Source organism: Ipomoea nil, unplaced genomic scaffold (assembly GCF_001879475.1).
Source record: "Ipomoea nil cultivar Tokyo-kokei standard unplaced genomic scaffold, Asagao_1.1 scaffold2759, whole genome shotgun sequence".
Classification (NCBI taxonomy): Eukaryota; Viridiplantae; Streptophyta; class Magnoliopsida; order Solanales; family Convolvulaceae; genus Ipomoea; species Ipomoea nil.
The window spans coordinates 629,715-654,153 of NW_017619187.1; the positions used below are offsets into that span (position 1 = coordinate 629,715).

The 24,439-nt window shown below is 35.4% G+C and overlaps 3 protein-coding genes across 5 annotated transcripts; 1 reads left to right on the plus strand and 2 right to left on the minus strand.

The window, feature by feature from the left end:
• Window positions 1-617: 617 nt before the first annotated feature.
• On the minus strand, window positions 618-1,313 carry LOC109156767 (pathogenesis-related protein PR-1-like). Its single transcript, XM_019304599.1, has one exon. The coding sequence runs from the start codon at window positions 1,280-1,282 to the stop codon at window positions 776-778; it is 507 nt and encodes a 168-aa protein (XP_019160144.1). The 5' UTR covers window positions 1,283-1,313; the 3' UTR covers window positions 618-775.
• A 2,576-nt stretch (window positions 1,314-3,889) lies between these two features.
• On the minus strand, window positions 3,890-6,032 carry LOC109156762 (cytochrome c oxidase assembly protein COX16 homolog, mitochondrial-like). Its single transcript, XM_019304593.1, has 5 exons — window positions 5,943-6,032; window positions 5,148-5,356; window positions 4,609-4,735; window positions 4,240-4,345; window positions 3,890-4,141 (listed from the first exon to the last, which is right to left on the minus strand). Exons 2-4 carry the CDS (start codon window positions 5,336-5,338, stop codon window positions 4,274-4,276), a joined length of 390 nt encoding a protein of 129 aa, XP_019160138.1. The 5' UTR covers window positions 5,339-5,356; window positions 5,943-6,032; the 3' UTR covers window positions 3,890-4,141; window positions 4,240-4,273.
• Window positions 6,033-9,297: 3,265 nt separating this feature from the next.
• LOC109156839 lies at window positions 9,298-23,825 on the plus strand. Of its 3 annotated transcripts, none has more exons than XM_019304696.1 (10): window positions 9,303-9,564; window positions 9,656-12,165; window positions 12,243-12,353; window positions 12,492-12,644; window positions 13,917-14,080; window positions 14,195-14,342; window positions 15,707-15,829; window positions 15,912-15,999; window positions 17,366-17,740; window positions 23,813-23,825. In XM_019304696.1, the coding sequence occupies exons 2-9, from the start codon at window positions 9,835-9,837 to the stop codon at window positions 17,530-17,532; spliced, it is 3,285 nt and encodes a 1,094-aa protein (XP_019160241.1). In that variant the 5' UTR covers window positions 9,303-9,564; window positions 9,656-9,834; the 3' UTR covers window positions 17,533-17,740; window positions 23,813-23,825. The 3 variants fall into 3 exon arrangements, with proteins under 3 accessions (XP_019160242.1, XP_019160241.1, XP_019160240.1); XM_019304695.1 differs by lacking the exon at window positions 23,813-23,825 and adding an exon at window positions 18,051-18,363 and having other exon boundaries at window positions 17,366-17,734; XM_019304697.1 differs by lacking the exons at window positions 15,912-15,999; window positions 17,366-17,740; window positions 23,813-23,825 and having other exon boundaries at window positions 9,298-9,564; window positions 14,195-14,352; window positions 15,707-15,739.
• The last annotated feature ends 614 nt before the right edge of the window (window positions 23,826-24,439 follow it).

Below are 24,439 nucleotides of genomic sequence, written 5' to 3' on the forward strand. Positions count from 1 at the left end.
TTTTAAATGTGATCTAACTTTACATGTTTAATTCTATCAATTAGCCGCTAATTAGTGAATATAGAACAGTTGTGACATTTACCATAAGTAAAAACAAATCACGAGTAGGAAATTGGCATAATTAATGCCACAAAAATAAAGAATATATATAAAATTTTTGAAACACTCATGACTTTTTATCATTCTATACCAAATAATTAGTTCTATTTTTTATCCTAGATATTTATAGGTGACGTTCCACTTTTATTTTTTTTTTCTTCATAACATCACCTTTGAATCTTTAATCCTAATATTATTGTGGCAGGACAATTTTTGGTACTTTATCAACAAAATCGTTTAAATGCCATTAAATAAAATGGGCATTTTGATCTTCAAATAGAGATTTTTTTCAAACAAAAATATAGTGGGTCAACTAATTTTGTTTTTTTTTTTTTTTTAAAAAAAAAGATCAAAATGTCTTTGTATTTAACGTCATTTCAACGATTTTTTTGACGGATGACCAAAAATGACCATGCCACAATAATACTAGGGTCAAACGTTGATGTTTTAATAAAAATAGACTAAAAGTAGACTGTCACCTATAAATCTAATACCAATGAAATTAGTTCCAAAGAATCATATCACCCCGTTCAATCATGTGACCACTCATTTGAAATGATAACAGATGTGTCATCAGATTACATAAGAGTTGACAAGAAAATAAATTACCACACCAATAAGTTTATTAATCAATTATTATGCAATTACTCAAAAACAATGAGATATACATAATTAGCTAATAAGGCCTCTCTCCAATGTAGTTCCCAGGAGGATCATAGTTACAAGTCATGAAAATCCCCTTGCCGCCATTACAAGCCACTCTAGCACACCCAATCCTCCTCGTCTCTCTCCACACAATCTGCGTATAATGCCCGCACTGCTGCCCGCCCGCGCAGCTGTTGTACCGGTAGTTGTACCACCGCCGCTCCGACGCCCAGGCGGCGGCGGCCTGCACCGGCATCCACCCGCCGCCGCCGCCCCAGAAGATGTTCTCCCCGTACGGCCCCTCGGAATGCATCAGCGCGCAGTCGCCGCGTCTCTGGTTGGCGTACCATTTCGCGTAGCTCTCGAGCCTCTTGTCCCACACCAGCGGCCGGAGGTGAAGCGCCGACCGGGCGGCGTTCTGCGGCGCCAAGAACTGGTTGATGAAGTTGTTGTTTCTGGCGTTTGTATATTTGGTTTGGGCGTTTGTGGGTGAAAGGAGGAGAAGAAAGAAGAGGGAAATGGAGTAGTGAGGGGTCATTGGAGGAAGATTAGGTGAGGATTTTAGGAAGGAGAAGTGACCTTAGTGTTTGTGAGGAATGTATTTTATATTTATATATAGGCAAAAAGGGAGTGGTTGGAGTTTTGAGTGGCTAAAGTTTCAAACTCTTTGGTGGCATCCATGTTCGATAATGATTACCACAATCTTTTTTGTTTTTCAAAGGGAAGAACAAAATTTAGCCTAATTAAAACAATATATATTTATAATTCCTTTATTAAATAATCCATTTGGAATTTCTTAAAGATATTCATTTATTTGTTTTTTTTTTATTAGTTCTAGTTCTATTTACATATTTTAGTTTAATCAAAGGTTTCAGATTCAAACTTCAAAAATGCAAGCTGTCATTCACAAATAATCACTCTCTAATGTGACATGAATTACATATTTGTGATATAGCAATTACATATTTCATTAATTATTGTATGTGTGTGATGTGACATTTTGCGACATAGGGATGACTCTTAGCTTGTGAGTGACAATGGTAAGGATGCATAGCATTTTCTTAAACAATTATGTTGTATTTTTGCTTTTTAATTTATCTAGTACTATTTAAAATAATCATTTAATATATATGTTAAAATAAATGTCATTATAGGAGCAATTCTATCCAAGTTGGTCGGACTGTTGACTTGATAGCCTTAAGATTTTAAGTTACGTTTTACTCACAGTAAGAGCCACCTATTGATCACCATATCGGATAGTAGTTGCGGGTTTCCCTGATCACCCAAAAGAAAAATAATATAATAAACATTATTCTACTTGCCCTTTCGGAAACATCCGATAAAATTGGAACGACATGGAAAAGATTAGTATGACCCATGCGCAAGGATGACATGCACAAAGAGAAATGGTAATAAACGTTATTTTCAATTATTCTTGAAAAAAACCATAAATCTAGGAGTTATTTTGGTAATGACAATGCAGTTTACCAGCTCTCTCTCCTTTCTTGTTTTTTGACCATACAATATCGCGCAGTGCATTGAGCCTAAATACCTAATTGAATGTTTATATTAGGCAACTTAAATTAAAAGTCCAAAATTTTATTTGTCTCTTAAATTTATCTTATAATGCTCATTATTAAATGTGACAATAAAACTCTTTATATTTAATTTATTAATTGTTAATAATTGATTGATCAAATTCTTTATATTTATTTTGATGCTTTTAAGTTTTTAACATTTAAGGCACTAAAGATCTAAAATATTAGTGGTACTTTATGAATTTAGAGTCTCAATTTTTTTTATATAGAAAGTTACAAACTGGAATAAACTTAGATTTAAAAAATTTCAATTTATATAGATAACAATAATAATAATAGCGACGATGATTAGTATCTTCAAATTTATGTGTAAGAAAAGAGTATTATTTTAGAATTTACGTATTTAAATATATTTATAAAAATATATTAATATATTAAAAATATATATTTTTATAATATATTAATATGTGTTATTATAGATTTTTTTTTTTTTTAATATTCATTGTTAGTTGCACGTTCAGGCCGGCGTTGATATCGGCGGAAGTTATCTCCGTGGATTGAGGCGGCCTTGCAATCCACACTAAATTTCTTGATTATTTTTTTTTTTAAAGAAAACAAGAAATGAAGTAATTAAGGTTCGAATGCATAGATTATAATTCACAAATAAAAGGAGAAGGATGTGAAACATACTTCATGCAATCTTGCATAGAACAAGATTCTCGACCTTAGAAATGAGAAATCTTATTCATATATTACTTAGCAAAAGAGATAAAATCATAAGCAAATTGACTCAGATTTTGTCTTGAGAAATTTAATCACAAGACGTTTGGTAGGATAGAATTGTAATTCCATTTCTATCAAACTCCATGGAATTACAATTTCATAGTTTAATTGGACGGAATTACAGTTCCTTTCAACCATGGAATTGCAATTCTTAAGGTATTTCCTAAGAATTGAAATTTCACACTTTGTCGAATTGTAATTTTATGATAAATTACCATTTTATCCTTATTATTATTATTATTATTATTATTATTATTATTATTATTATTATTATTATTATTATTATACAATGATATTTTAGTCTTTATTCACTTCTTCCTTTCTAATTTTCAATCATTCTATTCATTCCTACCAAACAATGTAATTTAAATTTTCATTTTATTATTTTCCAAAGAAATTACAATTGCTTTCCCTTCTTCCAACCAAACGCCCTATGATTTCTTGGAGACTAGGTTATGTATTTTGTTTTCCTACTCGAACCTTTAATTCTTTTGTTATTATTTTTGAGTTTAAATACCATTGGCCTCCAAGTTAGTCAGTTAGTTGACTTAGTAATCAAAATGTATGTTCTAAGTTCAACTCCCTTGTGATTTGTGGAAGCTGTCTACTAGCCTTCTCACATTTATTCATTTCTCCCAAAAGGTTGAATCCCCAACCCAAAGGGGCCCCCACACTTCGACCTGGTAGACCATTGTGAGAGGATGTAAATCACGATGACTCAATAGTTCAGCAGACATGGCCAAATGCCCGTGCGCACAAGGAATCTGCTTGTTTGCTTCTTCATTTTTTCTTTTTTTTAAATAATTTTGCCACTTGGGCGGGTATGCTGTAACAGCTACTTTTTCTGATCTTTGAATTAAAGCATTGGCATATCAAAGTGTTCAATAGCACATCTAGAAATAGAATGTAGAATTTTTGGCACTTTGTAAATTGATTTGTTTGGGTTCAAATTTCAGAAGATGTGCTCAATATGTTTGGGCTCGCAGTCATTGCCTTTTCTTCACCAGCACGCCGTCTTTTCCCCCTTCGAAGGATGTCTGAAACCGGACGGCATGAGGCACTCCAAGCTATCAACTCTTTGGTTGCAAATGGTGGAACAAAGGCTTGAGAAAGGGTGCCAAGATAATGGAAGACCCAAGGGAAAAGAACCCAGTTGCAAGTATAATATTGTTACCTGATGGTCAAGGCCTCAGAAAAATGCTGCCTTTTCATTTGCCCTCATTGGGCTTAGGAATTCTCTTGTATTCGTAAGTGTTTATATCAACCTTCTCTTGCAGAGCCTGAAATATGCAAGGGAAATTAGAGGACAAACTAAAAAGGAGGAAAAAAAAAGTCAACATGTAAAATTCACAGTAAATTTGGGTATTGCTTATCTACTATGAGAACACAGACAAACATTCGACTCTGACTACTCTGCTTGAAAAAGAAATGCAAGATACCCTCCATTGCAACAGAAGCAACAACATTTTTCATAACAAAAACTGGCTTCATTTGGTAATTTGCAATAACATATGCACACACATATGGGTCAAAACTGTCATACCTTCAACTCATCCTCCAAATTTATCTTTTTGGGGTTATATGCATTGACAGGCCCTTCCTTCGAAAGTGCTTTTCTTGTCTCAATGATCTCCCACTCACGATCATCCTTCACTTTAGCAATATCCTTGCTGAACTACAACATTTCACAAGATTTAATCTTTAAATAAATGAAAAGTAAGTAAAAGAGCATAGCAAAGAGCAACTATGTAAGAATGTTTAAAATTGCTTTAAGGCAAATATCAATTACTCTATACAAAATTATGGCACTCGAGAAAGGCAATTGTCAATGAAAAGCATAGACAATCTAAACAGTTGATCCCTTCCTTAATCTCCAAACAAGCTTTAAAATGATGGAAGGATTCTGAAGAGTTAAATATAAATTTCCTTAGCACTGCAACCAAAAGGTTCAAAGTGACTTTGGATAAAACCATCCTGGAAAGGGATGTTTCAGTGTCCAGTATAGTTTAGTGAACTATATTTAGCTAGCAACTAAACAACAAACACAATTTGACGTTTAATTAAATAAACATTTGAACCAACCTGCCTTGCAGAAGATGGCCAAGGCCAAAAGACCCAAGCACCATTAGTGAGATCATAGGAAGTCCATATCTAGTGAATGGCGATTTCCTGCCCAACCTTTTGAATGATGACGCTGAATTTTGAGATTTGTAAGTAGAGGAAGCAACATTGTCATCAACTTTTTTAGAAGGATCCATTGTTACTTGAGCCATTGTCTAACTTTGGATGTCCTACATCACAATCTGAAAGTCAGCCATTCATAACCCTCGCAAGTAGGATGGTATTTATAAACAATGTATTCTTAGTTCCACTTGTCAATCAGATCAACTCATTCATCAAAAAAGTAAAGATGATTCCCATTAGGGATGTAATTGAGCTTAGCCAAGCCCCAATAATCAAAGCTCAGCCTGATTCAAAAGTTGAAGTTCAAAACACAGCTCAGATCAAGCTTCAAGCTATTCAAACTCGACTGTGATTTTAGTATCTAAAGATTAAAGAACCTCTAAGTAATTTGATAATAAGCCCCAGTAATGGGATGGCAGGAATTGTTCCTAATTAATACCACAGAAATGCAGAATCCAAATTCACTAATGCGATAATGGTGTAATGGTGTTGTATGTAGTTAAGATCCGCGAGCAAGTCCATCAAATCTCCCTCTTTCAATTCGCACACCTACAAAGTACAAACCCCACCCACCTATCAACTACACTTCAAAACGAAGAAATCGAAAAAACACAACACACACATACATACGCATATACATACAGAGAGAGAAAGATGTGTATATCAATTCGCCCAGAGAGAGAGATAGAGTACCTTAGATGCGAAACGGCACCGTATTACTGCTCCTTGTTTCTCTGTCTGCGCTTAAAAAAATGGCGGCTATCTGATTAGATAGAGGAAGAGAAATTTACAATTTAATAGATATTGGCCCCGTTTGGCCTATAGGCTAATTTTAACTTATTTGACTACTATTAATTCTTTGATTTAGTTAAAATATCAATATAAATGTTTGGTTAATTAGTTTTTTGCATCTCCAAAAGGTTAAAATTCAAAAAGCTACTCCAAGCAACTTTTTCAATTAGTTTTTTGAGAAAATAAATTATACCAAACAGCTATCAGCTAACAGCTAATTTACCAAACTTTTTTTACAATCAGCTAATATTATCAACTATTTATACCTTCAAATTAACACAATCAGCTAACAACTAACAGCTATTAGCTAACAGCCATTTTACCAAACAGGGCCATTATATTTTTGTTCCCAATTTATGCTAAAATTGCAGTACGTGCCCTTATCTTTTTATGATTTGTAGTATTAACAGTGCACTGCACAAGACTTTTGGTTTGAGAATCGAGGCCAATATAGACTGCAATTGTGCAAAATTGGCAAATTATGCTGTGAGCACGTGCCCACCATGAACATGGTGCGCATGAATCTATATCCATAAATTCTATATTGTAAATTCATAATTTTTATATTGTAGATTCATAATTTCTAGAATCCCGGTAAGCTAAAATTTATACAAGTAACATTATAGATGTCATTCTTAATTGTCATGAGATCGAGCCTCAGTGAAGACGTTGTTGACTCTTTGTGCTTCATTAGGTTGAGAAAGTATGTTGAACAATGTAATAGAGTCAGTAGTATTCACACAAAAAAAAAAAAGAAAGTACCTTAAATTATTGATTTGAGGCGAGAGAGGACCAATAAATCATAGTTGTTATACGATGGATTGCATTGTGAGTTCTTATTCAAAAATTATGTGTCTGCAGTTAACACATTTTGTATATGCAGTTAATAATTTTTGTATATATAAACAAATTGAAGGCACATAAATTAGTAATTACAAACACATAATATGATAATTACGTACATATAAATTATTAATTGCAGAAACATAAGATGTTGGTTAACATGTTAAGTGTCGGCAGTTAACATATTCTGTACCTGTAGTTAATAGTTTATTATTTGTAGTTAACATGTTATGTGTCTGTAATTACCATGTGATATGTCTTTAATTTGTTTACAAATACATAAATAATTAATTAATTATAAAGAATGCAATGTGGACTCCATTAGTATAATTTACCAATAAATCACGTCTACCGTGGCATGGTAAAGTGTTAAAGTGGAGAGTGCATGTGAGTGCGGGTGGGTCTTTGTCACGAGCGACGTGGGGATTCTTTCTTTATTTCTCTTTCTCTTTGTCGTGAAACTGAAGGATACATGTTCCTCAAATTAAAGCGATGACACGTTTGATTTAGTTTGTGGTCCATCCGCCTTGAAATTTGAGAATGTTTGCCCATCATTCATTGAAACTCAATTTTAGGCCTCAAATTTTGTTTCTTTGTACCTTCTAAACTTTTGATTCGCTAACGGATTATTATGTATGTTTAATCTAAATTACCGCCGTAAAAAGACAGTGTGGTCCTGTGACACTAAGTTGCTTCTTTATATGAAAAGTTGTAAGGTTTCTTTACATGAGAGGTTGTGGGTTTGAGCTTGTCTCAGTAAAGACGATGCAAGTTGAAAAAGAAATCTAATATTATAATAAAATCAGTAGTATTCAAAAAAAAAAAAAAATCTAGAGTCAATTCTCCATATTTAGATTAAAATAATATTTTTATATATTATGCAATAAAATTTGTATGGTATAATTTTTGACCAAAAATATTCCAACCATTATAACTTTTGTTATATTTTTCATTATTTTTAGCATGCATCCATTATATATTTTCTTAGTTAATTAATTAATAATATAAAAATAAAATAAATGTCATTTCAGTTAGTTAGTTATTTCTTAAATATAAATATCAAATTTAAAAATTATTATTATTATTGTTGTTGTTGTTGTTATTGTTGTAAAACTTGGTCTAGGCGCCGCTATACCGTGTTGTTTTTGGCTATACTCGGCCATTAGTCGGCCGGCTACCTCGGCTGAGTTAATTCAGTTTTTCTTTAATTGGAATTTTTTTGCTCAAAACGATGTCGTTTTGAACGAAAAATCCAATTAAAATAATTGATTTTGTTTCCTATTTCCTAACCCTAAGTCCCTAAGTCAACGCGAGCCGAGACGTGAGAATCGAGTAATTAACACGAGAGTCTGTTGAAGCTGTCGAAGCCGTCTGCTGGTGGAGCTCTATCGACCGGATGCCTTGAAGGCGGTCCGACCAGTTAATCTAGTATACCATTCATCATCTAAAGTTCAATTTTTATTCAAGTAAAACTTAATTTAACAATTTTTAACATGAAACACTTTTACGGATTAACTATTAAATGACTAAATACACTGTATAATTACATTATCTCCACGTAAAAATTTAGAAATTATAAGAGATCACATGCGGATACTATGCCCAGGCGAAAGATGGGGTTGAATGACAGCTGTTGATCTCGCTAAAAATGATTATTCATATTGAACACAGATTAAAAAAACGCAGTGGCAATTTGATCTTTTTGCGTTTAGGTCAAACTTAAGGTGTGTAGTTTATGTGCTTAAGGCGAATCAATTATTCAGTTCTTCAAATTTAAAGTGCGTGATTTGTGTGCTTAATATGTACCATTTTAATACTTAAGATGCATAAGTTATAATACTTAAGGTGCGGCGTTTTAAAATTAAAGGTGCATAGTTTGTATGCTTAATGTGTGTGATTTGTGTATCTAAGATACATCAATTATAATATTTAAGATGCATTATTTAAAAACTAAGGTGTCTAGTTTATGTTTTTAAGATACATAATTTGTGTACTTAAGTGCCCTATTTTAATACTTAAAGTTAAAGTGTGGTTTCCTTTCACACCTGAGTAAATTTCCGCGCAAGATTTCATTCTTATCAAACACAACTTTATTTTATAACTGTCAACTTATAATATATTTTGTGCGGCCAAGTGAAGAGTTGCCAATTTTGCGATTCCCATTCGGGGAATCCATGCCCCACACGCCTCCAAAACCGCGCGTGAGGGGGAATATACCATGGAGATAAATTGATGCCATGATTCTGAAAAACCAAAACTCGCCACGTGTCCTCTTAGCTGGCACCCTCTTCCCCGCCATGACGCTCTCTCACCCTTCACAAATCTCTCTTTGTCTCTCTAAACATTATGCACTGCAAATTATAGCATAGCCATCTCTCTCTCTCCTCTTTTCTCTGTTTGTGTATATATATATATTTATTTTATTTATACAATTATGAATTTATTATATTTATAAATTGTTGCCACAGAATAAAGTTTGTTATTAATACAGTTTAGGTTTTCCTTATTTTAGAATATATTTATATATATATACACAAACGCACCATATCTATCTATATTTATATATATATATATCTGACTCGTATAATATAGATGAGATAAGCATCGAAATTGAGAGATTGTGTTGAGACTCGAGATTTCGTTGCTTTTCGTGCAATTGGAACCGCCATTTTTTCATCAGGTACTCGTTGAATTTGAATTTTTAGGTCGAAATTAATGATATTATTTGATGAATTTAAGCTGAAAAGTTGTGATCTTTTGATAATTATCAGGTGACAATCCAGAAATCGTCGAGTTTTTGTTTTTGGAATTCTTTTAGTTGTTTAAACTGCCTACGTTTTGGAGGAGTTATTGTTCGATTTCTCTGAGTGTTTTGAATTTGAAGATTTTCGATCATTTGCGAGCGAGCGAGGGGTATGGATATGGTTTATAGTTATTGTGACAACAAGTGATGTGTAATAAAGGTGTTCAAGCGTTGGGCGAATCAATATTAGATTCTGAGCGCTCAATTGAACTGCAGGAGGCTGAAGATTTATACGAGATGGATAATAATAGCCCGACATCGGGCTCGGTCCTGATTTCTAATGATGAAACCCCGCGGGTTAAGTTCTTGTGCAGTTTTGGGGGTAGCATACTGCCTAGGCCTCAGGATGGGAAGCTTAGGTATGTGGGTGGTGAGACGCGGATAGTGAGTGTTGCAAGGGATATTAGTTACGAAGAGCTAATGGGAAAGATGAGGGAGCTCTTTGAAGGGGCGGCAACTGTTTTGAAGTATCAGCAACCTGATGAGGATCTTGATGCTTTGGTCTCTGTTGTTAATGATGATGATGTGATCAATATGATGGAGGAATACGATAAGCTGGGGTCAGGAGATGGGTTCACTAGGTTAAGGATCTTCCTTTTCTCTCAGCTTGATTTTGATGGATCACTGCATTTTGGTGATGGGGATGACAGGGACAACGAAAGGAGGTATGTAGACGCGTTGAATAGCCTTAATGATTCCCCAGAATATAGAACCCCACAACTTGGTGAATTTCCATTAGAAGATCACATCACAGAGCAGTACTTTAACCAGATGAGTCTTGAGGGTAGCCTCCATAACCAGAGAAATGCTGAGATGCACATGCCTCAGGTTGGCTTGCATCACATTAATATTCCTCTTTCGGGGTTGGGGCAACCGCAGAGGTATAATGAGATGGATGCTCCGTGGAGTCCTGGTTATTACTCCCCCAGGCAACCTGGACTTGAACCAAGGCCAGTGGCAGAGATTCCAACTTCACCTTCATCATCGCGTTTCTACCCACCATATCAAGAAGTTCAAGAGAAAAGCTATGATAGGACTCCTGAGGAATATTGTCGTCTTCATGTTAATCATCAATCTCCCCATGAGCTATTATTTCCAAATGGACCACATCATGTACCCCATGCACTTGAAGGAAACAGTATCTGTGAGCATTGCCAGTTGACTTTTCAAAGAAATCAACCTTATCCAGATTCCTCCTGGAAGCCTGGGGACAGACCATATGCAGAACCAAATCTAGGAAGTGGACTGCACCAGGTTGCAAATTCTTGTGCTGAATGTCCTCCAAATCGGGAAATGATCATGATGAGTACAGATGCAAACATGCACCATCCTTACTATCCTAGGGAACAAACAGATCCTCGTGCTCTTTACAATGATACTCATAATCATGAAAGAGGGGGGTGGGTTATGCAGCACCAATCAAATCCTCGGGTGGAGGAACCAAGGACACATGTTTCTGGGGTTGGAAGGTTGACAGATCACTACATTATAGACAATGGGATCAATATGCCTATGGGGCATAGCAATGTAGCTGATGCCCATCATGTGCCACCACATTATGTTCATCACGATGACCCTCGTAATGTTCGAAGTGGGCAAGATTTTGGTAATCAAGTGTTTCACGACCATGCAGTGGCCAAAGGGTCACACATACATGTTCCACCGGTAGATGAGTATGGAGTTCGCTATGGGAATTCACCTTATGCATATGGAGCAGATCCACTTTACCAAGTGCCACATGGTCCTGTAGTTTCAAATTCTATGTGGAGAAATGTTCATGGCGCAATGCATGGGGGTCCCTCTTATGAGGCATGTGGTTCAACCCAGCTGGCAAATGGGTCATCTGGTCCTGCATTTATCAGGGGAGTGGTAGAGAATAATTCCAGATTGCAAACTGGGTTGGAGTATCCGACTTCTTGGGTTGATTTGTCACAGAAAAAGATGGCCTTTGATGAGTCTTCTGTGCCTGAATATTTTCAGGGACAAACACGGAGATTGACACAAAATGCTTTTAATCAAGAGATTCAATTTCCTAATACTCTTGAACCTTCAGAGTTATCTGAAAAGCTCAACCTTGTGACTCCTGTAGATCCACTATTGAGACCTCTTTCAACTCCTTTAATTGACGATAAGGTGGTAAGTTTGAGTATGCCGGGAGCTAAGCCAATACGCCCTGACTTGGAAGTTGTAGATTCCAACGTTTCCACTGCCATTCCCATAGAATTAACAAGGGACGTGGATGGCATAGAAAGTAGCTGCACTATGAAGGCAGGAGATAATAATGGTAGTGCTTCTCGTGAGAAGGAGAAGCTGCCAGATGATAGTCTGAGTTTCACACCTGAGTTGATTGCATCTGTGAAACAAAGAGCAATGCAAAATGTTAATGAAGTGAAAGCTAAAGCTCAAGAAGATGCTCATTCTGTTATCGAGGATGAGAAAACTACAAAAGTAGGAATTGAGAATGAGCCCGATGCAGTGGTGAGGGTGGATTCTTGTGCTTTGTATGCAATGCTAGTTCTTTAATCCTCTTACTGAAATCTTTATTTAATTTATAGGATGTCCATGGAGGCTCCGGGATAGACTCTGATAATGATAATGATAATCTTGATAATTCAAAAATTGAGCCAACAGAGGCCGAGGCTGAGGCTATTGAAAGGGGATTGCAGGTTTGTCTTATCTGTCAATTAGTAAATCTTCATTATAATTGTAGCTCAAGTTTAAAGAGGAAATTAAAAAAAACCATTAATATGGGCTATTAATACGCCTTCAATTTCTATTTATGGTATTCTATTGTTTACATGTAGACTATTAGAAATGAAGATCTTGAGGAAATCCGGGAATTGGGGTCTGGCACATACGGTTCTGTTTATCATGGGAAATGGAAGGGTTCAGATGTGGCTATAAAGAGAATAAAAGCTAGCTGCTTTGCTGGAAAACCATCTGAAAGGGAACGTCTGGTAGGTTTTTTATGTTACTTCATTCCCTGTTCTTTTCATTACATTGTTCATTGTTTCATGTGATCTCTATATTTACTTTTAGTTTTTATTTTTATTTGGTTGATGATTGAAGTTTCCCTAGTTCCATCTTAATACATTACATCTGAAATCAAGCTATGTTAAGGAATAAGCTTCCCACCGTATTCTCATGACTAATAACATGTCATCAAGTGTATTCCATTTGCTTTCTCTATTTGTTGAGATGGATGTTTCCACACATGGTGTGTGTGTTTTCTTTTTTCTATATTTGTTTTTTGTTGTGCAGGGGTGGTTGGGGTGTGAGTCTAGTACAATTCATTGTATATTGAAAGAGACTCGAGAGCCCTTTCAATTTCTTTGAAATGCAGTGATAAGTGATTATATATTTGGTGCCTTTTTCATCTAAGTTGCCATGAGCTATTCTATGTCACATTCATTCACGCATTGAAACACTATGTAACACTGCAGGATAGATAAATTCTCCTAAAATGCTGAACTTTCCATTGTTGTCAATGCAGAGTGTGAATTCAATGAGCACCTTAACTATTACTATGGTGTTGATATTCTAACACGATTTTACATAGTTTGGCTATAGTAGGAACATAAGCTGTCAATTGCACAGACTAAGGGTGTGTTTGGTTGGTGGGTTTTGCCCATAGGAATGGGTATGAAAGTGATTGTTGTTGTTTGGTTGATAGATTTTTAGAACACTACTATGGGTTTCGAATACCCCATCAATTGAAAAACCCATACCCAAATACAATAAGGGTTTCATTCCCTTATTCATTTTCAAGCACTACTATTAGTAACCATTCCCATTCCACCCTACTACCAAACATGTTAAATACTTTCATCAAAACCCATTACCATTACCAAGTATTTGATACCCATTTCGATTCCGATTCCTATGTGCGAACCAAACACACCCTAACTTGTTTTGTATTCGAAGATGAGAAAATTGCTTAGCAGTTTTTTGAAAGGTTGAAATTTTGTTAGCATTTGGAGATGGCTATATTTTTACAATGTATTTTGACTTCCTATCTTCACTTGTATCCTGGTGAAGCGTGAACACATTTCAATATCTTGTCATTCAAGAATTTTACTCCACAAAATCATTTTTGAATTGTATTTGGCCCATCAACTAGCAAGCCCATTGGACTGTGAGAAAGTAGAAAAGCATTTATTGGTGATTGATATGTGCTCTTCTACATTTACACCAAGCTAAAGTATTTTACATTCTGCCTTTCTATTTAGATTGCAGACTTCTGGAAAGAAGCCCTGATACTAAGTTCATTGCACCATCCAAATGTTGTTTCATTCTATGGCGTAGTTCGTGATGGTCCAGATGGATCTTTGGCAACTGTGACAGAGTTTATGGTGAACGGATCCTTGAAACAGTTCTTACGGAAAAAAGACAGGTGTCGTAAGCTTTTCATGTATTCTAGACTCTCTTCATTGTGAATGAGAAATATCCTACTTTCTGCTCACTCCTTAAGTGTATGACATTAATCCAAGAAACTTTTGTGGAGCAGGACAATTGATCGCCGTAAAAGGCTTATCATTGCTATGGATACTGCATTTGGTATGGAGTATTTACATGGAAAAAATATTGTGCACTTTGATCTAAAATGTGAGAACCTATTGGTGAATATGAGGGATCCACAGCGACCAGTATGCAAGGTAAGCCAAAGTACGAGTATATAAATATACTTTATTTATTTATGTATGGGTTTCTTACCGAAATGGTCCCTCGACTATTGCGAACTTACCAATTTGGTCCTCGACAATTTTTCTTCCCCAATTAAGTCCTCGACTTTGAAAAAGTTAACCATTTTGGTCCTCCGTCCGTTGGGCATTAATGGAATTTCACTTGATGACTGGGCAGCCCGGACTGCCCACGCCCGAATTTCACTTGATGGATGTTTCACGAGCCATGGAGATCATCGTCCGCAACCTCAGCCGTGGACGGGTAAGGTGGTGGGCGCGTCAGCAACCTTAGCTGTTTCACGAGCCATGGAGATCTCCAGACGAACATGTGGAGCTCCAGACTGAGACTGCTGCGGCTGCTTCTGGGTTTTCGGGATGGCGGAGGCGATTTCCGGGTTCGAAGCTGGACACGAAGCAGGAACGGGTTGAGACGGGTAAAACCCGAACCTGGGAGAGTTCATCCATCAATCCCAGATCAGAGTTTCTGAAATCATAATCTATCAATCTTATCCATGGATTGGGCGCGGTGTTTCAGTCCTGGCAGAGAAGAACACTCCTTCCTTCCCTTGCCAACCACGTCCCTCAAGAAATTCACCTACAAGAAACTCAGAAAAGCCACCGGCAAATTCAGCCCGCCAACAGAATCGGCGAAGACACCTACAAGGGAACCCTCCGCCGCCGCGCCCACCACCTTACCCGCCCCGTCCCTGATGCCCCCAAGACGATGGAGATCATCGTCCGCAACCTCAGCCACGGCCTCCTCCTGCCGACCTCCCCAAATCCCTCAACGAAATCAAGAAACTCGAGACCATCTCCCACCCCAACCTCGTCCACCTCCTCAGTTACTGCGTCGAGACCGACCGCCGCCGCGAACACCGCGCCTATTGCTTCCTCCGCGTCGGTTTCCAGAAGCGACATCGAAACCAGTGCTTCGTGAATCTCAGATTGAAATAGGGTAAATTAATTAAATAAATAGGGTAAATTAATTAAATAAAATGGGTATTATCAAGTGAAATTCCATCAATGCCCTCCAAGTTAACGGACTTCTTACGCCTGACCGAACGGAGGACCAAAATGGTTAACTTTTTCAAAGTCAAGGACTTAATTGGTGAAGAAAAATTGTCGAGGACGAAATTGGTAATTTCGCAATAGTAGAGGGACCATTTCGGTAATGAACTCTTTATTTATTTAAACTCTTCATAGCAAATTGATTTACAGTGTGAAATGTCATTTAAAGAAACACTTCAGTAACTTTCTTTCATTTATTCTAGTTGTTTGGTCTTTGCTATATATTTTCTACTATTATTTGACTGATGTATTCCTTAATATCTCTATAGATTGGTGATCTTGGCTTATCAAAGGTGAAACAACAAACTTTAGTTTCTGGAGGTGTTCGTGGGACTTTACCCTGGATGGCACCTGAACTTCTAAGTGGAAAGTGTAACATGGTAACAGAAAAGGTAAATTTTTTAAACATGAGTACATAACTTGTCTTCAATGTTCTGTAGTTACTAATGCCATTTCCTCTGTTCTGTTGCACAGATTGATGTTTATTCTTTTGGAATTGTCATGTGGGAGTTGCTCACGGGTGATGAACCCTATGCAGATATGCATTGTGCCTCTATAATTGGTATGTGTTAATAGTATGTTACTACTGTATAAAGTTGGCTTTAGGGATTTCACTCACAGTAAAGACTGTTTTTGCAAATTTCCATATATTTGTTCTTAAAAAAATGCAAATCTAAATGTCATTCTAAAATTGTGATTGAAACCAAAACAATACAGTACTATTCTAACCTGTATTGGTAGTAAAACCAGTGCAAATTTGTTATTGTTTTAAAACAGATGTAAACAAGCGGTCTCTGATTTAATGAGTCTAGGTTTTCTACTTCAGTGAGTAACAATTCAATGTAAACTTCACCTGTACATCCCATCCTTGCAAATGTATGCCTTTTTTTGAGTGAATTCCATTTTTGGTCCTACTATTATAGGGGCGTTTCCAATTTTAGTCCACCTTAATTTTTTTTGCCACTTTATAACCACTATTATTGAATGTGTTCCACTTTTAGTCCCACCGTTAGTATTTCCATCAAGAGGCCGTGTAATCTAGGGGTATTTTGACCTTTCTTCTCATCCAAGACTATGTTTGAGTAAAGAAATGAGAACATTAAACCTAAAACCTAAGAAACCTCGCCGGCCCATGTTGGAACGAACGAAACGATGTAGCTTTGGCTTCCCATTCTCGTTGTTCGAAGAGCCATCTTCGAATATCGGAGGAGGAGGATGAAGCGCCTGGATTAAAAGAGAAGAGACAAACATAAAAAGACCAAATTACCCTTTGATTATACGGCCTCTTAACGGAAATATTAACGGTGGACTAAAAGTGGAACACATTCAATAAGAGTGGTTGTAAAGTGGCAAAAAAAATTAAAGTGAACTGAAATTGGAAACGCCCCTATAACAGTAGGACCAAAAATGGAATTCACTCCCTTTTTTTCCATATGGTATATTAGTTTTGGATTATTCTGTTAACTGCTTTTCTCTATGGATTATTCATTATAATTTACCCTTTGTCGAAATATTTTACCTTAATGGCAACTAAATGCAGTTCTTTGCTGTGTGCTAGTCTTAAAACTGCACAAAGCTATGAGTTATTTTTGATTGATCACTTGGGAATTTTGATGGCATCTTAAAGTCATGAATGCCTGTTTAATTAGATTGTAGTAAAGTCTGTAAATAGTAATCAATATAAATTAATGACCGTCAGAAAAGATTTCCGTTGTTGAATAGTTGCAATCTATTATTAATGCAGCAGGTGAATTTTCTCATTCGTGATTAAGTTTGATGACAAATTGTGGATATGTTCTCACTCAGTGGCCATTTAATTAGTAGTGTAATGATTATATCCACGTTGATCCCTGTTAGCCGCACCCCTCTTGTATTAACTTCTTTCTTTTTTATTTGATTTGATTTTATTCCTCTTTTACGATTTGTAGGAGGGATAGTAAACAACTCCCTGCGCCCACAAATTCCAACATGGTGCGATCCTGAATGGAAGTCCCTGATGGAAAGTTGTTGGGCTTCTGATTCAACTGAAAGGCCATCGTTTTCCGAAATCTCCCAGAAATTGAGAAGCATGGCTGCAGCAATGAATGTGAAATGATGCTACTTCAATGGCAATCATTTTTGTCGCATCTTTCCCTACTAACTATCGTTTATCCAGTTAATAGAGAAGCACCATTAAAATAAACAGAAGGATATGTTTCGCCGCCTTTGGGTTCATTGCTGGCTATGAGACTGCACTAATTCCTTAGCACTGCTATATATAGTTTGGTGAAGAGAGAGCTGCAATTGCATACAAGACTGTAAGTGTCATGACAGCTGAGTTCATGCTTTTATACACAAAAATATGCTCTTTCATAAAGCTGACCATCTCCAGTTTGGTTGGCTTGAGTGAACGTGCACTCTCATCCCTTAAGAGAGGTCGGGAGTTCGAACCCCTTCTCGTATGGAAAAACCAATCTGATCAGCATTTTGTCCCTTAATTGGCTCGACCCAGTGCAAATAGGGATTAGTCTGAATATGGTATGAGTTTAAAGGTGCCTCCTACAGTTAAGGTCTGATCAGGACACCTCATGATCTGACCAAAAGAATAAAGCTGACATTTCATATCATTTGCAGGTCGATCGCGGGATCCTATTGGCCGAGGAGAGGAGAGGCGAGGGTATTTTTGTTGCAAGTCTAGCCAGGTGGCTGCAGCTTGTAATAAGAAGGATATGTACATAAAATTATGAAACTTTGGTACTCAATTTATTATTATATCACCCTTAACTTCGATTCCATTATTGAATAGAGCTGAGGTACTTTCGATGCTTCAACCTCCAAATTTTGCTGTGTAAACATGTTAACATGAATAGTGCTAGAATGGAGTACTGAGTGGCGCTCCCAATAAATAATATTTTAATAATACAATTTTGTTTATTTTTTATTTAAAGCGTTGTGTTAATGGTCAATAACACGCATGCCTTCATTTTTGTTTTTTCGCTTTTAGCCATTAAGTTTAAAAATTTGTTTCTTATTTATTGAGAATGTGCCCTTTTTACATATGAAAATTTTTAGTCTCTCAATTGTCTAGTTCTTAACTTTTTATTGTTACAATATATTTTTCCAACTCTTTAAAAAGTGTTATTAAGAGACATAATTATTAAATTCTATTAAAGTTCTTAACTTTTTATTGTTACAATATATTTTTCTAACTCTTTAAAGAGTATTATTAAGCGACATAATTATTAAATTCTATTAAAATTTTATTTAGTACATGTATATTTTAATACTTTTTAATATCTTTACCCATAACAGTTTGTATATTTTTTTGTTACAAATAGTTTCTCAAGTGAAGCATCTGAGCAAGTGAAGAACAAATGGATTCAACCATAATTAAGTATTACTCCGTATTATTTTACTGATTACAGTTAATATAATATCTAATGATTATTAAGATATTATATTTAATGCATATTATACTTCTTGCAAAATTAAATTAAAGGGGTGTTTGGTTCAAACATTAAAATTAGAATCATATCAAATTCAATAGTAGGGTACACAAATTCCCAACCAAACACCACCCAAATTTATTGAAAAGAGTAGACATAAACTAAACTTGTACAGAATTGGGGTAAATTACGGTAATTCAACGGTCCATTTAGTGGAAAGACTAGTGGTTAGTGCTCACAATGAGTTACCTCACAAGAGGGTGAAACCAGACTATCCATTAGGTGAAAGGATCAGTGTCTAGTGTCTACAAGGAGTCATCCTCATAAAAGGGTAAAACTCGCACATTGCCGGAACTCGATCTTGCATCTTTACTCACTATTCAGTACCTAAGAACTAATTGAGCTATCCAATAAAACAAATTGTATGTGTACAAGTGTTATGCCCCACACCCACCAAACCTACCTGAACAAAATAGGGTAGTGAAGGTGTACGAGTCCAACACCTGGTTGACTTAATTCTCTTCTTTGGTGGGCATATATATATATATATATATATATATATATATATATATATATATATATATATATATATATATATATATATGCATATAATATAATTATTTCCAATTTCAAAGAATATTGAAGAAATGAATTGAAGATGGAGGTCGGTCAAATTCCATGACAGCATCATTATCATCAACTACTGACTTAATCCTCATTCTCTCTAGAAACCGTACAAAAAATTTGTTACCTAATACGCGGGATCGAGTTTTTAATCACAAGTCAACCCTCAAAATTCACATTCTTATCTCAATCAATTCTTTAATTAACGTCAATAATCGAAAGGTTTTGGATTGTTCGCCGAAAGGTTTATGTTCGTGATCTACTTTGGTTTGCTTTGATGAAAATTCGAGTTTGATTCGATAACTATTCAACTGAACTCGATCAACTTCAAATAACGAATCAAGTCAAATTTAAATATCTTAGCACGTGATTCAAACAGTTCGTGAGCCTAATTAATCAACACAAATTTAACTCATACATTTATATATTTATATTTATATGGTTAAAAAAATAGCTATGATTGATGTATAATATTGAGTTTTGTTATGATATTTGATTGTAAAATATTTATTAGTATACTTAGCTTTTTGTGTAAAAATAAAAATCTTTATTAAAAATATTCGAGCCGAACTCGAAGAGCTCGAACTTGAGTCGAGTTGCGTTAGAGCTCGGTTAAGTTTGAGTTTTGATATTTTAAATTAAGTTGAGTTTCAAGCTTTGACTATTCAAGCTTAGCTCGGTTCAACTCAATTACACCCTAACAGCTGACATATCATGCTTTAATTGCTAAAAAAAAAATGTTGATTTTTATCCATCTTTTTCATTCAATAAACTATAATTAGGACTTATTGAGAGTTTTATTCTTTACGGGTATATTTATATATTATTTATTTATTTATTCTACCTAAGAATTATATTAATTACACATTTTGATGTTTCACTCCATACTCTCGAACATGACAACTGAAGTCGTTGTTAAATACATGTAAGGAGCAAACATTTTTATTAAATTATTGTAGGGTTTACATTTTCTTTTTGTTTTCTTATAATAATAATAATAATAATAATAATAATAATAATAATAATAATAAGACCCTGCTGTTTTAGTGTATTATTGTAATTGGTTGTACTTTATTCTTATTATCATATAAGATATTGCATGGAATTGTATTACATTAATCTATTCATCTATTTGAAAAATCATAATCACAACTTAAGTGTGCTCATTCTATTGGTCAAAAAACAAACAAACCATAAGAAAATAACTATAACTACTCCCCTAATTTGACTTCTATTTTCTTTTCAAATTGACAAGTACAACTATATTTAAGTAGATCGAGATTTCTTAATCATAAAATCTCTTTCCTTTCTATTTAATGTTTTATGTTTTATGATTCCAATACACAGCAAACAAGACATTTTAGAAGTTAGGCAAATGTTACCTTCCCGGCTTCCCCTAATAAATTACTCATAATATTTGTTATCTAACATAATATTAATTAAAAAAAAAAAAGAAGAAATTTCTCAGGTGTGAATGTGCACTTTTAAACACTACCAAGTGTATTTTACGTTATGTAAAATGCACTAAAAAAAAAATTACAGGGATCAAGGGCGGCAGCCTCCTTAGGTGCGCCATGCAAACAAATCTGGGTCCTTGGATGAACTGAGATCAATGATTGAAAATCAATGAAAATGAGAAAAATGTGGTGACATTTTTAAAAAAATCCTACACCAAGTATATTTATGTGGTGCACTAAGAGCTGCTTTATAGTGCGCTAAGTGCTAGTCGTGGTGCACTTAGTAGTGGTCTATGATGCGTCACTCATTTGTGGTGCACTAAGTGTTGGTCTGTGGTGCACAAATTATTGGTTTATGATGCAGACCAAGTGTATGTAAGTGCACAGTGTCTGCCACATGCACCCGTTAATCTGAGCTCATCCAATAGTCTAAATTTGTTTTCATGCTCGCACTTGGGGAAGCTGCTAGAGCAGTCAAAACGGTCCCGTGGAGGTAGGACCGGCCAAAGCCTTCCCCAGCGCTAGGGTGGGCTAAAAAGCCCATTTATTGGTGACTATATCTACATCATACGTAGTCCAAATGAGATGATTCAAGTGTCAAAGGAAAGAGAAAAAAGTCCTATACAATTTTAATGTTGAACACTTTGAGAGGTTCCGGATGGTATTAATATCAGAAAATGATAACATTCAGACACGCCCTGAGGAATTTGTCCTACAACATGTTGATAATGTTTTGACCATATCTCCTTCATATGAAGTCCAATCAAGGTGATTCAAGTGGTTATGGAAGCTAACAGAGTGCCCTACAACTTTTATGTTCAAAGTATTTTCTTATTCAGAGCAAAACAATACCAAAATTGAGCCCAAAGTTTGACGTGCCCAGACTGAAGTTTAATTTTATTATTATTATTATTATTAGTATTTTTATAGTAGCGGGGGTGTGGGCTAAACCCGCAGGCCGCCAGGGCCCATGACCCAAGCTGGGTGCTGGCAGGTTGAACATTCGATGAACCAGCCCCTACCTACGACGTGACGGGCGGGTAGAGTTGGCGGGAAAAGTCTATTTTGACGGCTCTAGAGGCTGCCGTACCAGAACCAAACCATATATATATATATATATAGTTCTAGTGTGGAGATGCTCCCAAGTGAAAAATGGGGCTAGATCTGAACCGTTTGATCAAATCGATCTAAATCAACAGTTCAAATCAATGAAAATTTAAATAAAAAAATGTGCCTCCTGCATCCATCTTCTTCATGTTTACTCCAAAGATAACAACTCCACAATTTGTTATTATATTGTCATCAATGTTTTTTTTTTTTCTTTTGAATTAGATCATTTTGAACTTAGGAACCAAAATTGAAAAAGTCCATTGTACTGTTGAATGAAAAAAACTATAAAAATGGTGCACATTAAGAAGAAAAACAACGCACCTTAAGAAGGAAAACAAAACACCTTAACAAGGAGAACAATGCACCTTAAGAAGGAAAACTACACATCTAAAGCTTTAAGCTAACACACCTTAAGAAGTAAAACAACGCACCTTAAGAAGGAAAACCACGCATCTGAAGCTTTAGGTCGATGCACCTTAAGTTTCAACAACTGATGCACCTTAAGAAGAAAAACCACACACCTTAAGAAGGAAAATCACGCACCTAAAATTTTATACTGACGTACTTAAGTTTTCAACAACTGACGCACCTTAAGCACACAACACAAAAATCACACACCTTAAGAACAAAAATCACGCACCTTAAAAAGGAAAACATCGCACCTTAAGAAGAAAAACCACACACCTAAAGCTTTAGGCCGACGCACCTTAAGTTTTCAACAACTGATGCACCTTAAACACACAAACCACACACTTTAAGAAGGAAAATCACGCACCTAAAGCTTTAGACGGACACACTTAAATTTTCAACAAATGACGCATCTTAAATACACAACACAAAAATCACGCACCTTAAGAAGGAAAATCACGCACCTTAAATTTGACCTAGATGCAAAATGACCAAATTGCCACCACGTTCTTTTTATAATTTTTTAATCCTACACATTGATCTGGAGTAGATCAATGACTCTCATATCACCTCACAACCACACTTGACACACCCAACTGCACGGGAACACATTCATATATATATATATATATATATATATATATATATATATATATATATATATGATTCGATGTAGCCGTACGAGTGTAGAGTATTTTTGTACAGAATCACTATTTTATTCATGGAGGATAGATCGATGCTATATCATTGAGTGGATAATGCATATTATGGCATAGTAAAATTAAATATTTTAATTGGTTTGGTGAAGATGTACTGTGCAAATTACGTACCTCTTTTTTCAAGTTGGTATGTAGCACATTACATTATATTGCTCGTCATTCTTCATACCTTTTCACATAATCACTATAAAGTTTGGTAGGCTGTACTTTTTAAGTGCATAAATCTATATTATATTATTTATATTACATCTTATACAATCAAAACTAATATTCGAGAATTCTTATTTGAGTTAAAATTTTAGGCTAGCATCACACTTCAATTCATATTATGTACTCAATCATCACACATATATATAGATGGTCTTATTAGTAAGTATTGTGCTTGATGATACTTTTATATAAAATACTTTGTTGGGTGATGAGTATAAAAATGAGACAGTTAAATCTAATTCATTATATAATTGTATAAGTCTGAGACTATATAAACTTGACTAGTCGACCTTCCATCTAAGCCAAAGTCAAATGTGAGCACTATCTAGCTAGGAAGAGTCACGGAAGATGAGAACGCAGATACAATGGTTAGATGCTAAGGGCAAAGTCAATTTCTAGGATGCCAAAAGGTGATGGGTTAGTTAGGAGAGGGAGTTGACAATTGCAGAGATAAGTTAGAGGAATATAACCCCAAAATGATCTCAGCAAATGTGTGTTTCTTGCAAAAAGTGCATGGGAGATAGTAACACTTTCAATTAATTTAAGATTACCACTTCATAATTGTTGTTTGCAGCAAAAGCATCCTTGTTAATCAAGGGGTTTTTCTATGTATGATGTTGGCTTGTTTTGGGCATCTTTGTCAACCCTTAACTTCTTCTTCCTAGCTTTCTCTGTTTAGATTAAAAAAAATTGCTATTGGCCTAAACAAAAAATTAATGTTGCCCCGGCCTGAACTTTGTGTAGGGCCTGACTTGATGTAACGATTTAATTATATGGCAGTATTGTGGGATTCGTATCCCACTAGAAATATGAATTTAAAAAGACCTAGAATATGATGATGAACGGTGTGGATTGCATCTCTTGTGTGCACTTGAAAACTAGGGTCTCACTGATGGACTAATTGTACAACTCGTAATAATTTACCTGACTCTAGAGGAGAGGTCTTGTGGATTTAAGATTAGTCCAACGAAGCTGAGATCACCTAAGTGTGTGTGTATATATATATATATATATGTGTGTGTGTGTGTGTGTGTTATTTTCCCTCCCTT

Excerpts from the sequence above, each read along its gene's own strand:
- LOC109156839 (XM_019304696.1), top strand. The coding sequence starts at position 9,835 with ATGTGTAATAAAGGTGTTCAAGCGTTGGGCGAATCAATATTAGATTCT. Across the intron at positions 12,354-12,491 it reads CTATTGAAAGGGGATTGCAG|ACTATTAGAAATGAAGATCT; the intron begins GTTTGTCTTATC and ends GTTTACATGTAG. Across the intron at positions 15,830-15,911 it reads GTAACATGGTAACAGAAAAG|ATTGATGTTTATTCTTTTGG; the intron begins GTAAATTTTTTA and ends TCTGTTGCACAG.
- LOC109156762 (XM_019304593.1), bottom strand. The coding sequence starts at position 5,338 with ATGGCTCAAGTAACAATGGATCCTTCTAAAAAAGTTGATGACAATGTT. Across the intron at positions 4,736-5,147 it reads GGCCATCTTCTGCAAGGCAG|CAAGGATATTGCTAAAGTGA; the intron begins GTTGGTTCAAAT and ends GTTGTAGTTCAG. Across the intron at positions 4,346-4,608 it reads ATTTGGAGGATGAGTTGAAG|GCTCTGCAAGAGAAGGTTGA; the intron begins GTATGACAGTTT and ends TGCATATTTCAG.
- LOC109156767 (XM_019304599.1), bottom strand. The coding sequence starts at position 1,282 with ATGACCCCTCACTACTCCATTTCCCTCTTCTTTCTTCTCCTCCTTTCA.